Raw genomic sequence first — 16,833 nt, 5'->3', positions numbered from 1 at the left:
CCTTTGGATTTCCAGAGCTGTTAGAATCACATGGAATTTGTACATCAGAACAGTTCTGAATCTACTCTGATCTTGACTTTCACAAGCTCTGAAATGATGCTAAAACCTTTAAAGTTGTTTCAAGCCCCAAATATGTGGATTTAAGTTCTCAGAATCCTAAATAAAGATGTGGCAATTCAGGAAGAGTAACTAACTAGGAACCAAGCCAGACAGATTAGAGGCACTGATTCTAGTTTGCATTGATGCTACCTTTCATGGCAGTTTTTTCTCTGATTCTCTCCTTTCTATAATTCCCTATCTCTCCGTCATCTACATCATTTAATGTGTTTATTTGTTCTGGTTTATGCAAGCCCCCCCATTAATATACTATTTTAAGATAGAAATCTATTAAATCTAGAATTGGTAATTCTTGTTAAAATGAATTCTTACTTGTTAAAATATTCCACATTTGTGGATGGATGACCACAATGGGATATTTTTAAGTAAGTGAGATTAAATAAACCTAAAATGTTCTCCCCCAAAGAAGTTCACTAAAGCCTTACTTTTGGTAACCACTCCTTCAAGCCGAATGATATTGGGGTGATCAAACTGTCCCATGATGCTTGCTTCCCCCAAGAAGTCTCTTCTCTGTTTTTCAGTGTAGCCTACTTTCAGGGTTTTGATGGCTACTGAAATCTCTTTTTTGGAAGGAAGTTTTAAGCGTCCACTGCATACCTCTCCAAATTCACCTAGAAGAAAAGGGGGGAAAGTTGTGAAAATTCTATGAATCGTATGACTATAGAGTAATAATTTTCCTTTTACCCATTATTTTATGGTTCACAGAAAATATAATGATTAATTACAGTTCAAGATAACAGTCTGTGAGAATATCTAGGAAAGCCCAGTATGTGCTAAGTAACAAAAGGACATAATAGGAGCTTCCAAATCCCTTTTATTTCTCCATTATCCTAGCTACACTATTATAGATTCAGAGACATGGCAAGGCAGTAGGAAGGTAGGATGCTGCACAAGACTTTTCTTCTCCTGATCAGGAAATTTCAAGTGTCTCTAGAAACATCTCCTATGTATCACTTGTGTCATGTATTGAGTCCTCATCAGTATTTCAGATATTCAGCTGCATTATTTCCCTGGACATGGGCATTTGAACTGAACCTCTCTGGAAAATGAGGAGGATAACATCTGCTACTGATTTATTTTATAGGAGTTTTGGAGGATTACTGAGATACTAGCTATAAAATTCTCTGAGATTCTAGGCAGAAATGTGATATAATGATATGAAATATAGTGTATCACATATGGGACATAGAGATATTGTAGAAACCACTCCACTTTTTCATGTCTTCATTGAAAATATACAAAAATGAACATCAAACAAAATAATATAAAAATAAACACATAGCTATTAACCTACAGTATTATCTTTTAAGTATTCAAAAGACTAAAAAGAGTTACTTAAAATATTTTGATGTTATTAAAATACATTATTCTTATTATACATAGAATTATTAATCCTTTTGGAAATATATTTCATGTTTACAGTGAGAAATAGTGAATGTTGACATGGATTTTTTTATTCAGAATATGCTAGGTAAAATCATCAGTTTTTAAAGTCAGAGAAGATTGCGTTAATTTTCTGAAAAGCTAAAATTTTGAATATGTAATTGACACGTGATGCAAAGAATTACATTTTACAAACTTTTCACAGAATAGAGGACATTTCCAATGGATTTTGTGATGTTCTTAAATCTTAATGAAAATAATAGTACAAGAATTTAGCTTAATTTATTCTGTTCTGATATATTTTCACATTAAAAAATTAGTTTCTCATAAGTTGTACATTTTTAAAATGTAAAATTCTTAGACTATCTCTGGATGGGTACTTTTGGGTAATATTTAATATTTGTTCACTTCTGTATCAGTAAAAGATAGTTGTGTATTTTAGAAATATGTTAATTTCTCAGTCTCAATTCTTTTATCTTTAGAACAGTAATTTATCTTTAGAACAGCAAGAAAAGTAATTTCACATACTTAATGTTCTGAAACTAACTTGAGAATAAGGAGAGATTCAATATGTCATCTCTACCTACTTTTGTTTCTCTACAATGGTTGGGTTTTTTCCCTGATGTAAAAAGTTGTGTTCATCCTTCATTTTTGAGGAAGACCAGAGAAATGATGACATGACTTGCACTTGACTTTGTTTTGAGTGAGGAAGGGCTGTTCAAGGTCACCAGCCTCACTTTCTCCTCCTGAGTCCTCTGGATCCAGTGACCAGATATTCATCAGGATGACTGGAGAAGGCCCAGGATGCCATGGGAGATCTTGGCCTTTTCAGGTACTCACTTAGAGGGAGGTAACTCTCATTGAGTTAACAGGCCTTTTGAAAAAGTAGTCGGGGAAATAGATAGCATTTTGCTAGTTCCTTACAGGACATAAGGAGGTGATTCTACTCTGACATGTTCTTTATTATGTAGTGAGGAAGTTAAATAAAACATCATAGCTACAGGAAATACAATATGAAAGTGTAGGTGTATGTTAATATATTTTGTGTATGTTGAAAGGAGTGGGGGAGAATGGAGGAGGGTTGCTGGTCCTGAATACTGGGAACAGGAAAAACCACAGCACAGTAAAAGGCATAACAAAAAGTACATTGCAGCAAGGATGTTCTTTCTGTTGAGGTGTTCTTGGCTAAAGATAAGGTAATAATGGTAACAATGAAACAAATGGCTGAGTGTAATTGATTTAGTAGTGACATTATAAAGCTCTGTACAACGGAATATCTGAGATGGTCCAGAACCAGATGACAGGGATATTTTACCTGCAAGATAGGAAGGAAGACAAAGAGATGAAGAAATGAAACTTTATGGGTTATTTGGATACAGATGCAGAAAGCATGCTTATCAAATTTACAGACTGTACTGAGCTCAAGAGATAGCCAACATCCCAGATGACAGAGTCAAGATACAAAAGTATCTCAGGAGGCTAGAACCTCGGGCCAATATTCAAATTAATTGAGGTAATTTTGTATCTGTGAAATAGATTTTCTGAATCCAATAGTAAGACTTTACATTTACCTCAATGAATAAAAACTTGTGTCGTTAACTCATTGACATAACTGAGACGAACATTCAGAGACTAAGGAATGAGTAAATGAGGTATAAAGAGCGTGGAGTGAGTGCAACAACTTCACCCTATCTCCAATTGTGATCAGCGCAAGGGCTGCCATTTCCTTTTAGCTCCATCTTCTCATTCAGAGTTATACCTTCTAAATATTCGTTCTATTACTTGGGCCAAAGGAAAAGGGCATAAAGATATATACTTCCTGCCCCTCTCTTCTTTTGTTCTCTAAGGAAATGAATGGCAACTCTTCATAATGGATCCAGGAAAATGTACCTCCATGGTTTCCAAATGTCCTTCATGAGGTCCTTAAACTTTCTAACCCTTACCTGTTATCAGCTTTGGATCTGTAATTTTTTTGATGTATAACCATTCTCTGGAAGCCCAAAGATTCAAAGGGGGTTGCCCCTGCATAGTATTAAGTGGAGCTGTGTAGATTGGTCCAACAAGGTTTATATGAGGGAAAAATGTAGAAATTGCTATGCAAAGGAAATACTAATCACCTACCAACCACATGTAAACAGTAGCATCTCCAAGCATGCAGCTTCTCTGTCTGCAGCACCCTTTGTTTGTTCTATCTTTTTCCTGAAGAGAGAGAGCTCACTAAATGTGGAAGGATGTGAGTGAGCCAATGGGAGAGGCAAAGGTGGAGAAGTGAAAAAGCAGAGGTCCAAGGAGGGAGCTAAGAATTTCCCACCAAGGTTGTGGAGCTCTGCTTTCCTCACAGCAAATTATTCAGGGAAAGACACTTTACCACCTTAAAGAATAGAGGAGTAATGGAAATTTCTGCTGAGTTTGTGACCATGAAAATGGAAGAGTTGAAAAAAGAGTGTGCCAAAGACCAGGGGCAGCTGGGAGATCAACAAGTAGTGCCAAAAAAAAGCAGAGCTAGAAACCACACTGGCCATGCTGGACACCAGAAAATAAAAGTAGACAGCAGCTACTGACAGGAGCAGTTTTATGCAATTTGAAGAGGAACTGATTCTCTCATTTGGCTAATGAGAGAGAGACTAAACTGAAACCTTCCCTTGCTAGGACTGGTTGTCTGGGAGGAGCTCATTTTCAATATGCTTTGCAGAGAGAGAAGTCGAAATATGTCATGCCCATTTAGAAATATGGGATGATGCTTATGTTGGTTGATGATTTATGTCCATCTTGATTACACGTTTTCTTATTTCAGTGCTATATCTTGCCTAGGTCTGAGGTCACTGAATAGCTGAGATTGAGGTGTTTCATGTATTCCAAATTTTTAAACTGGGCTTATGCAAATCATTCATTGAACATTCACTCAAACAGAAGAATATAAGCATATATATATATTTCTCAACATAATTGAGTTACAATCTTTTGGGGTCCATGGGAAATGAAGTTATACATGTAACCACATCTCAAGCCACTGTCTCCACAGGGCCCATATTCATAGATTTGGTCTTAAGTTGTAAAGGTCTGTGGGGTTTTATACTGAGGCAGGCAAAGGTATGCAGCGCTTTTAAAAAATACACCTAAGTTAAGCATACTTCCAAGGGGAGAATACACAAACCATAACTAAGACAGAAAAAGATATACACAAGGATATGCACCACATTAGGAGAATTCCTTTGGCATCAGAATCTATACAGATTTATGAGTAGTTCTAGCTACTTTTAATTTTTTTTTTATTTTAGATAAATACTAAAACCTAAACACATAACAAGAAAAGAAAAAGAAACATTATAAACTTAAATATCAAATATGAAATAAGAAAAGAGATAAACATGTCATGGGCATAGCAGAACATAGCAGAAGATTCAAAATATACAGCAATAACCAACCATTTCAAGAAAGCCTATGTATTAAATCCTGTGCATTAAATTGAAAGCTGTCTTTTCTTTGATTCCTTTTTGGTTTTCTTTTTTTCTCTGCTGTATCCTTTTTACTTTTTTCTTTTTCTCCCTCTTTTCCCCCTACTTGACACCCAAGACTACAACTAAAAATGGATATATTTAAATACAGGTATTGATATATACATACATATATACATATACAAACATACACTTTCCCTAAGATATTCTAATCTTGTTTTATATTTGTGAATATATCTTTTGTCCTATCTCTCCTAATTCCTCTACTGTACTCTACCTGCTACCTTGCCTTTTAATACTTAACCTACCCCCACTCCAGCAATCCCTCCCTTATCCTCTCATTCCTCTAAATTGAAACTCCCTTTTGCATAGCCCTTTGAGCTATTCTGTCCCCTTCCCCTATAAAAAGTTCCTATGGGAAGGCAGCATCCCAACCCAGCTAATCCCAGGGTTTGCAAATTGTTTAAGCAGCTTGCTGCTAGTTGTTAAAAGGGACCCTAGCCTGGAGGTATTTGTTTTTCACAAGGAGGAAATCTAGTCCTGGCATTTTTCTTCAGTTATTTTTTTCTGATTTTCCCTTTAGGACTCATGTTCTGCCCCTACTCTTATTTCTTTTCAGAACTCTATGTTCTCCCAGATGTGCTACTTTATCTCTTTTGTGGAGGAAACTCTTTAGAACTTTAACTTTTCTGATCTATTTAGCCATCTTCTTAGAATACTCTCTAGTTCTAGCTATTTCTGCTCATATGGTCCTGTAGCACCAATGCAATCCATACAATACCTGCCATTGATATGCAGACATATTTCTAGGGTAAATTTGCAAAACATAAACTCTCTTCCTCAAAGACTAAACCAAAATATTTATTAAGATACCAGAAAGCCAATTCTACCACACAAACAAGGAAGTCAGTGCACATTAATAATAGAGAGAGGACTGCCATCCCCAAACCTTTCGTCCATCAGACCTCCACACAAACAAGTTCCCTTAGGCAAAATATCCCTCTCTCACCCAGGCTAGCTGCACTGCCTGCTGCCTCTCTCTTAGCTCTATTTCACTCTCTCTTCATGCTGGATCCTTCCTGCTCAACCTGTTTGGCAAGCTGCTCCCATCGGGGGCTTCATGTGACTAAGGTTGTGGGCTGGCCAAAGTTCAAAGCAGGTCACATGAGCCTATTAAGGGGCAAGGAAGATCTTCAAATTCCCTTAACATTACAGGACCTCTGCCCCATCTCCATAAGAAGGAGTCTGGTCAAACCATTTCACATCAGTTTCTAGGAATATGGAAGTGATAGTTTCACTCTAATTTGTCATGCTTCATCTGGAGTGTTGAATTGACTTTACCTAGGGATGTCATTTTAGTCCTCTTTGAAAACAAAGGACAACAACAATGAAAATTGAGTTCTGGGCTCCTTGGTTTAAGAAGGACATTAATAAGCTAAAGAGTACTGAGAGGAGGGCAAGTGGGGTGGTAGTACATGACAGTCAGCTGAAGGAATTAAGACTTGGAAAAGAGATGACTTTAAGGGGACATGATAGATACATTCAAGTATTTAAAGGGCTGTTATGTAAAGGAGGGAATAGATTTGTTCTTTTATACCCTTTTATTAACCTAGTAGGTGAAAGAGAGACAAATTTAAACTTGATGTCAAGAAAAACTGACTGATAATTAAAGCTGTCAAAAAAACAAAATTGTCTACTCCAAGAGGTAGTAGTTTCCTCTTCTTGGAAATGATTCCTTTCATGTATGGGCTGGACTTGATGACCATCGAAGTCACCTCCAATTCTCTAATGCTATGACTTGGTGATTCAGTCAGTTTTTAGGCAGATTATAAGGAGAATGCATGACTTGTGAGCTCCTTGAGGACAGGGACTTTAATTAAATCTTTGTGTCTCTAACACCTGACATACTGCTTAACACATGGCAATGGCTTAATAAATTTTTGTTGAATTGGAAATACTGGCTAATTATTCCAAAAATGTATCAGTTCATATTTCTATCTCAGAACAAACATACATAAGATCTGTTTTTACTTATGTCCATGAAGATGACAATAAATCTACTGAAACCTGATTTTACATACATGATTTTAACTTCTTCACTAAAAGCATTTTTTTGGTTTAGATACTTTTTCATCACTGTAGACCATACCTTTCCTGACCTACCTTTTGGTAATCCATGAGTAACATCTCTTCAAGCTACAAAGAAGCATCAAAGGAGGGATATAGAGAAGTTCACAATTTAAAAATTCTTTAAAAAATATCAATTGGGGAAATTTTTTTAAAAATCACCTAAGTTCATTAGTCAAATTATTCATTTATAAGAAATTATTCATTTATAAGTCAATGAGACCATTACATGGCATTATTCTTTACAATGGCCTTCAAAGATAGTTTTCTTTTTATTAATAAAATGTCTTGTAAAAATTCATTATATAACTAATCTTTGAAAAAGATTAACCAAATTTTCAGTTATAGTAGAGAATCTAATAAAAACCACGAATTTAAAAAGTCCTTCCTAATACCTGTCATCACAGTTGAAGTGCTTATTTCAAAACAAGAGACTATAAAAAGATGGAAAAATAACAGGATGAAGGATATTATGTATTTTTAAAACTTATTTTTGAGCCATATATTTCCAACCACCACACCTCAAATGAGTGTAATGGTAAGGGAATGTGAAGATTTTTCCCTGTCCCTTAATAAACCCACGTGACCTGTTTTGAGCTTTGGCCCAGCCCACAGCCTGAGTCACATGAAACCCATGATGGGAGCAGCTTGCAAAAGGTGGAGCAGGAAGGGCAGAACAAGAGAGGGAGGCAGAGCTGAGGCAGAGCAGTTAGCCTGAGTGAGAGAGGGAGGAATTTTGATTAAGGGAGCTTGTTTGTGGTGTAAGAGAGGGAAGGCTATGGACAGTCATGCTCCCTTTATTGGTAATATGTACAAACTTTGTTGCTACCATGGTGGAATTGCCTTTATGATATTTGAAACAATTATCTTGGTTTCGTTTCTGAGAAAGAGAGTTTATATTTTGTGAATTTACCCTGGAAATACACATGCATATCCATAGTGGCTGCTCTGGGTATTAAATTGGGGTTACAGTAAGAAATATAGGAACTGAGAAAAGGTCCAAAGAAAGGGAACTAAAATTGTGAAGCGTGAGAGAAAGCAGAAAGATTTAAAAACTTGAAAGATATGAGTGAAGTGAACTACAATTTGTATACCTCATTTCAGAATGTTAAAGCTGGAAGATAGATAGCCTTAAAGGCATAGATGTGCTAGCTTTAGAACAAATAAAAGAAACTTCATGAAGGGAAGCAAATATAAAGAAATTCTCATCTTAAGTGGTGATACATCAAGAACACATTTTCCATGCAAAGTGGAATGGAATTCAGATCATTTCAATATCTTTCACATCCGCAATGGTATTTCCCCTCCTCTCTGCCTTCTGGCTTCCTTCATGTCTCAGCCAAAATCTTACTTTCTACAAGAAATCCTTTTCAGCCTCCTTAGTCTTAGTGCTGGCTCTCTGAGATTATCCCCAATTTATCTTGTGTGTGTGTGTGTGTGTGTGTGCACCTTATTTGTACATAGTTGTCTACATGTTGTCTTTTCCATTACACTGTTAGTTCTTTAAGACAAAGGATTATTTTTCCTTTGCCATTTTTTTTGTATTCCTATTGCTTAGCACAATGCCTGGTCCAAAGTAGGCACTTAATCAATTCTTGTTAACTGACTTAGTGGATAGTTAGTGCCTTGTTATTGGAGAAGCCAATGGAACTGCCCAAAAGGAGGATGAGATACATGCAGCTAGTCAGCATATGAAAAAGAACTATGGATTTCAGCAGACTACAAAATCTGTGTAGTCTTAGTATTTTATGTCAGCCAGCAGAGGAAATTAAATGTTGGGCACAGTACCAGAAACAGAGTATCTAAAATGAAGGAGAATGTAATACCATTGTATTCTAGACTTGGTCAAACCCTATCTGCAATTTTGTGCTCAATTTTTAGTGCCTTATTTTGGAAATAACATTGAGAAATTAAAGTACATTAATTGAAGGTTGTCCAGGATGGTGAAAGGGACTTATTATCATTCCATATGAGGATTGGTTAAAGGGTTTTCAGATGTTAACTTGGAAAAAGGAAGACTTAAGGAGTATATGATAGCTGTTTTCAGGAATTTGGTGTGCTGGCATGGGAATGAGGGATTGGACATGTTTTGTAAGTCCTTGAAATAGAACTGGGTTCAATAAGTTGAAGCTTCAGGAAGGCGTATTTGCCTTAATGTAAGCAAAGCAGTAAAAAAGAAATATTTGTCCAAAAATAGAATTTATTTCTTCGATGAGTAGGAAGTTTTCCATCAGTAGAAGTCTTAAAGTATAAGCTGGTTATCACAAGCCAAGTATATTTTAGAGGGGATTACTGGTTAAGGTAAATTATATTACTTTTATATCATTACCAGTTATGATATTCTATAATTCTAAATGGACTCTCAAGTCTATTGTAAGGTAGAGACTCTTTGATGTCTAACTTTTTGAGCTTGATTTATCAAAGGATAATCCTTGATGTCATTGTTTGGAGCAACTCAGCTTATCCTCTCCCTTTCCCTCTCCTCCTCTCCAAAAGGTAAATTTTGCTGGCCAGAATTTTCCCAGTTAACTTGGTGTTTACTGGCTAGATTGTTTCCTTCCTTCTTTCCTGCTTCTTTCCCTTCTTTTTTGTGGCTCTTTCTTTCTTTCCTTCCTTCCTTCCTTTTTTCTCAAAGACCATATCTTAAACTCACTTCATGCTGGAGCTCATATATTGGACCACATGATAGGTTCCTGCCCAAGCACCACTTAATGGCTGTATTTTGGGCCCTTCTGGCTCAGAGTAAATGCTAATAGTAACTGTTTCTCTTCTGACCAGCAACTCTGAGGGTCTTCCCCAAGTAGTCTGTTTGTTTTCTGGTTTGGTTTCTTTTTGGTAAATGAAGAGGCCATCCCTTGACTCACTTCTTAAAGAGGCCTCTTCACAGAATGGGCTTTGCCTCATTCAAAGCGAGAAAGGCCTTATTCTAAAAGGGCCAGGGTCTCCCATTGAATCTTGGGCCATCTCTAATGATCCTAATGAATATCTGGCCACTGGACCCAGATGGCTCTAGAGGAGAAAGTAAGGGAAGTGACCTTGCACAGCCCTCCCTCACTCAAATCAAAACCAATTGCAAGTCATGTCATCATCTTGATGGCATGTTCCTCTTCTAAAACAAGGGACAAACATAGCCTGTGAGTAGTTTGAGCTGACTGAATGGGGACCCAGTCAAATGAATAGCTCAGCTTGTTATCTCCCTCTCCTCTCTCAAGGAAAGTAAATTTTCATGGCCAGAAGATTCCCCGTTAACTTGGGGTTTACTGGCTAGATTCCTTTCTTCTGTCCTTCCTTCTTTCCCATTTTTCCTTCTTTTCTTCCTTCCTTCCTTCCTTCCTCCCTCCCTCCCACCTTTTCTCCCTCCCACCCTTTCTCTCTTCCTTCCTTCCTTCCTTCCTTCCTTCCTTCCTTCCTTCCTTCCTTCCTTCCTTCCTTCCTTCCTTCCTTCCTTCCTTCCTTTGTTCCTTTCTTCCTTCCTTTCTCTTTTCTCAAAGACCGAACCTTAAAACCATTTCACTTTGGAGCTCTTATCTTGGACCACATTATAGGTCCCTACCCAAGCATGACTTAGGCTGTATTTTGGGTGCTTCTGGCTCAGAGTGAATGCCAATAGCAACTTTGACCAGCAACCCTGAGAATTTCACCCTCCTAGCTCTTTTTTTCTTTCTTTCTAATTAAAAGGGCCATTCCTTGATTCACTTCTTAAAGAGGCCTGTTCACTGAATGGGCATTATCTCACTCTAAGTGAGTACCTGAATAGGCCAACGTCTACCCCTGCATCCTGGGCCATCTCCAGTCATCCTGATGAATATCTGGTCACTGGACCCAGATGGCTCAGTAGAGGAAAGGGGAGCTAGTGACCTTTCACAGTCCTTCCTCACTCAAAACAAAGCCATCCAATCAAATCTGCAAGTCATGTCATCATTTCCTTGATTCCACAGTCCTCTTCAAACACAAAGCCAAACATAGCTTGCTTGGAGCATTCCAGGCATGGAGACGGTCAATGGTCGTGACTCAGTCATTTTATTCATGTCTGACTCTCTGTGACCCCATCTGGGTTTGGTTTGGTTTGGTTTGGTTTGGTTTTTAGTGAAGATACTGGAATGGTTTGCCATTTCCTTCTCCAGATCATTTTACAAATGAGGAAACTGAGGCAAGCAAGGTTAAGAGACTTGTCCAGGGTCACACAGCTAGTAAGTTTCTGTGGCTGAATTTGAACTTGGGTGTTCTGGAGACCAGATCCAGGGCTCTGTCTACTCACTGCACTGCCTGGCTGGCATGAGATAGTCAGAGAAAATGTCTACATTTGAGAGAGGATTGTTTCATTTGTGGAACAGTCAAGAGGGGAGTGCTATTGGATCAGTGTATGTGGATGTAATAATAATTTAAATGGAAAGCTCTTTCTCCTTAATTAGTAGGCCCATGTGACCTGCTTACATCACCTGGAAGCCTAAGTCACACGTGGTGGGAAGAGCTTGCTGAAAAGGAGGAGCAGTAAGGGTAGAGTAGAACCTAAAGGAAGTGAGTGAGTCAGAAATGATAAAATGAAGGCCAACTGACGCAGGGCAACTGACGCAGGCCAACTGACGCAGGGCAACTGACGCAGGCCAACTGACGCAGGGCAACTGACGCAGGGCAACTGACGCAGGCCAACTGACGCAGGGCAACTGACGCAGGCCAACTGACGCAGGGCAACTGACGCAGGCCAGCTGACGCAGGGCAGCTGACGCAGGCCAGCTGACGCAGGGCAGCTGACGCAGGCCAGCTGACGCAGGCCAGCTGACGCAGGGCAGCTGACGCAGGCCAGCTGACGCAGGGCAGCTGACGCAGGCCAGCTGACGCAGGCCAGCTGACGCAGGGCAACTGACGCAGGCCAGCTGACGCAGGGCAACTGACGCAGGCCAGCTGACGCAGGCCAGCTGACGCAGGGCAGCTGACGCAGGGCAGCTGACGCAGGGCAGCTGACGCAGGGCAGCTGACGCAGGGCAGCTGACGCAGGGCAGCTGACGCAGGCCAGCTGACGCAGGGCAGCTGACGCAGGGCAGCTGACGCAGGGCAGCTGACGCAGGGCACCTGACGCAGGCCAGCTGACGCAGGGTGACAATTGATGCTGAGAAGGCCCTGGCTGAAGGAGGGGACGTTTGAGAATGGTTTTGTCCCCTGCTGTGATCGTAGTTGGCTTTCTGGTGTTTAAATAAATATTTTTCTTCTGTCTCCTGTATGGGGAATCTTTTGTACTTGGCGATTGAGAACTACATTGGCATATTCATTGTCACCACCAGTGCTGTGAATATGGCCTTGATGTACGGTGGCAAGGAGTATGTTATAAGAAGACTAGAATGGTAGATGGAGGTTGTGTTATAAAGGGTTTTAAATGCCAAACAGTATTTCTTATCTGATCCCAAAGGCGATGGGGAGACACTGAAGTTGAGTAGAGGTGGGAGAAGTGATATGCGAGCACCTGAACTTTAGAAAAATTACTTTACTGGATACTTGGAGGACAGACTTGAATGCAGGCAGACCAACCACAGGCTATTGCAATAGTCCAGGCATGAGGTAATGAGGCCTTGATCGCTGGAGTAGTGTTAATGTCAGAAAAGAGAAGGCGGCATATTTAAGAAATGTTGTAAAAATGAAATCAAAAGGCCTTAGCAACAGGTATGGCAACTAGAGAGTACTCAGCCTGGAGTCAGGAAGATTAATCTTCCTGAGTTCAAATCTGGCCTCAGACACTTACTAGCTGTGTGACCCTGAACAAAACACTTAATCCTGTTTGCCTCAGTTTCCTCAATCTGTAAAATGAACTGGAGAAGCACATAGCGAACCACTCCATCATCTTTGTCAAGAAAATGAGGTACAAAGAGTCAGACACAATTGACAAATGACTGAACAGATTGGATATGGGGGATGAGGAATCCAGGATGATTCCTAGGGCTTTAGCCTGATGCCCTGGAAAGATGATATTGCCCTCTATAATAAGAGGGAAGGTAGGAGGTGGGAGGAGGGGAGGGAGGAGTAAGATAACGGGTTCTATTTTGCATATGCTGAATTTAAAGGAGAGAGAGGTCATGTGGCATAGTGCAGAGATGGTTGGCCTGCAATCCAGGAAGATCTGAATTTAAGTCCTGCCTCTGATACCTACTGGCCATGAGATCCTGGATAACAAATTTAACTTTGAAGTGTCACACATATTGTTCTAAGACCAAAAATTAAAAAGAGGTTGTTTCTCTGTATTGACAGAGGAAGCTTAATATTTATCCGCAGAGCATCCTACACCAAAGACATTAGAAGGTGGGTAACTGGAGTGAAATCAAATCTCTTCAAAATCACCAATGATTACTTAATGGACATATCTAACTTTTCTTTATCTTCATCCTTCTTGACATCTCTACAGCCTTTCACTCATCTTCTCTTTTATTCTTTCTTCCTTTGAGATTTTCATGATGCTGCCCTCTTTTGGTTCTCTGCCTATTCATGGGTGGACCTCTCCTTAGGCTTCTTTGCTAGATCTTCATCCAAATCAAGCTTGCTAATAAAAAATATTACCTAAGGCATCATCCTGGGCTTTCTTCTCTTCTCCCTCTAAACTATTTCACTTGGTGATCTCATCAGCTCCCGTCATCCTGATAAGTATGATTCTCAGATCTGTCTGTCCAGCCTTAACCTCTTCACCTCTAGTCATCTACTGAATATTGAATTCTTATTCCACCTATTGAATATTTCTAACCGGGTGCCCCATAGACATCTTTAACTCAGTATCTTTCTCCCAAAGCCCTCTCCTCTATATAGCTTTCCTCTTTGACACCCAAACTTGAAACCTAAGTATCATTCTCAACTTCTCACTCTGTCTCTCTTAGTCCCTATACCCCATCAGTGGTCTGACTGTTGTTATTTTCAGAATGTCTTTTCTATACGCTTCTTTCTCTCCTCTGACACTGACCCCATCTCACTGCCAGGAGTTCATTACCTCATGCCTGGAATATTTAATAGGCTACTGGTTGATCTCTCTGCCTCACACCAATCCTTAGTCTAGTCCGACTGATACTCGCATGTCAAACTGATGTTCCTTAAGTACAGGTCTGACTAGGTCTCTCTCTCTCTCTCTCTCTCTCTCTCTCTCTCTCTCTCTCTCTCTCTCTCTCTCTCTCTCTCTCTCACACACACACACACACACACACACACACACACACTATTTTATCAATTTAATTGACTTTCTATTACTTCTAGGATCAAATATAAAACATTCTATTTGGCATCTAAAACCCTTCCATTAACCGCTCTCCTTCTACCTTTCCAGTCTTCCTATATACCTTATTCCCTGCTCATCTAGTAAAACTGACATCCTTATTGTTCCTTATACATGACACTCTATCTCCTGACTTTAGTCTTTTTCACTGACTGTCCCATCTCCCTACACACGTCTAATTATTGGCTTCCTTCCATTCTCATCTGTTGTTGTTCCTACAAGAGGACCGGTGACATCATGGGGTGAAGTCTTGACTTGCAATTGAATTGGATTTAAGTGAGGTAGAGTTGTACAGAACAGTCAGCCTCACTCTCTCTTCCAGAGTCGCTGAAGTCCATGAGCAGGAAAAGAGTCAAGAGGACTGTTGATGGCCCAGGACACCCTGGATGACCTTGGTATCTTCAATGCCTGATCAGACTCTAAGAGTAGCATGGCTGCCTTCATGGCTTTCAGAACAAATTCGTATGCTTAGAGTAGACATTCTCCTAACTCACCAACTTATTTGAGAATTGTTAGTTACCCTCAACCTGGTTTAGACCATCTGCTGAGATGGCATTAGACTATGAATTTCTTGAGTGAGGGTATTTTTTCCTTTAGTTTTGTATAGTTTTGCCTTTTTTCCCTTTCTTTTAGAAGGAAGGAAGGAATGGAGAAAAGAATGAAGGAAGGAAAGAAGGATGGAAGGAAGGAAGGAAGGAAGACTTTATTAAGGATTGCCTTATGCAAAGCACTCAGTACTTTCCTTGGAACTAGACTTCTCCAATGAAGAGACTCTGCATAAGTATTCTACACCAAATGTCAAAATAAGTGTGTAATTGTACAGGTATTTTTTAAATTATTAGATCTTGAGAAGAAATTTGCCACAATGTTGAATCTCTTACAGAAGACTGAGGTCTAGGAAGAATTTCTCCTTGTTTTAATGTATTACAAAGAGGATGTTCAAATTTGGGTAGAAATCTAGTAAACCATATAATGTTAAGAGTTTGGGAGTGGGTGGAGACACAGGGAAGGCTAGATACTTTTGTATTTAAGTTTTTGTGAATATGGAATGCCACAACCAAATGCAAGGTATGAGGAAGACACAGAAACTGAATTACAAAATGAGTGCCCCTAGCAAAATAAAATAGCCATAATTTATATCTTGTGTTTTGGGACTGGAGATTATATCTAATCTAACACCTTATGGCACAAAGCCATAGAAATGATACATATGCATCCATACCTAAATATTATTTGGACAGAGGAAGAAAAAATAACTAAACCTCAAACTCAGTACAATAACAAAAGAAAATCACTAAATCTTCAGTAAATCCTACCACAAAACTGAGTAACCGTCTGGAATTGATCTCCTACATCTATCCTTTTCCAGATAAAATCTTTTAATAAGCATGATTTCTCCAACATCCTCATTTTAACAATTATTTTAAAAATATGTACTCTATAAATTTAAGCTTCTGCCATCACAGTTAGAGGAACAAGGTCACCCAAACCAAAGGCCATTGGAGTGTTGTCTCAAGACTCGCAGGTTGTACACTTACAGGTTTGAGTGCTAACTGTATCTAAGTATTTCTTCTTTCCCTTCTTCCTCATCCCATCAAGTGCCCAAGTTCAATTTGCAAAGTCTTTGGGCAGTAAGCTACTACTTCCACTGAAGATGGTGGAGAACAGTGCACTCTTGTGGGGCAGTATTAAAACCAGAAAGAAATAAAACTTCACAATGAAGGATAATTAGTATACAGCTACAGCCTTGGGGAAAGAAAAAAAAAGATTCCTAATTAGCTCTGTCCTGACTCTTAGGCAATGTGGTTGTAAGGAGAGTTTCAAAATAAATTCATTAATCAGGAAGCAATCTTAAATTTTTAAATGAGAAAAAATATAAACAAAACTAATTTTAGTAAATGACCAACATATTTGAATAGCAATTAATATTAAATGTCAGATGTTACGTTTTTGACCCAAGAGTAAGAGTTAAGAAAAAAAATATCCCACCTTTCTTTGCAGCAGTGGTGGAATATGGATACACACTATTACAAACAATGCTACACAAAGTTGATGTGTTGGTTGTATTGGCTGGAAGGCTTCTAAGGGTTGACTTCTGCCATGGGAGGGTATGGGTTTTATTTATAAATAAATGCAATAGAAAAACATAAACTGTCCCAAAAATTTATTTTAAAAAAATAGGGTAAAAAGTAAGGGAGAATTCAGAATGTTTCAGAAAGAAACATAGGCCCATGAACTAATTCTCTCTCTCCATATGTATATATACACAAATATATGTGTGTATGTATGTATATGTGTGTACATGTATGTATATCTACATATAGACATATATGTATCATATTTAGTTCATGTGCATGTGCACATGTATGTGTGTCCCCACATTATAACTGTATTTCAATAGACTGTGTTTCCTTTGCAATTCTATATATGCTGGTTTATGCATTTCAAAACATTATTCTCAGAAGGGATCCATAGGCTTCACCAGATTGCTAAATGTATAAAGGATGC

General features: G+C 38.9%; 1 protein-coding gene across 4 annotated transcripts in view; it reads right to left on the bottom strand.

The window, feature by feature from the left end:
• EPHA3 (EPH receptor A3) overlaps positions 1-16,833 on the bottom strand; it is a 419,590-nt gene that overhangs the window by 69,211 nt on the left and 333,546 nt on the right. For all 4 annotated transcript variants that reach the window (XM_072621658.1, XM_072621661.1, XM_072621659.1 and 1 more), the window contains exon 11: positions 543-728. In XM_072621658.1, the coding sequence (XP_072477759.1) occupies positions 543-728 (186 nt within the window). The remainder of the gene's footprint in view (positions 1-542; positions 729-16,833) is intronic.

Source organism: Notamacropus eugenii, chromosome 6, assembly GCF_028372415.1.
Source record: "Notamacropus eugenii isolate mMacEug1 chromosome 6, mMacEug1.pri_v2, whole genome shotgun sequence".
In the NCBI taxonomy this organism is placed as follows: domain Eukaryota; kingdom Metazoa; phylum Chordata; class Mammalia; order Diprotodontia; family Macropodidae; genus Notamacropus; species Notamacropus eugenii.
This window is presented reverse-complemented; position numbering and strand designations above follow the sequence as displayed.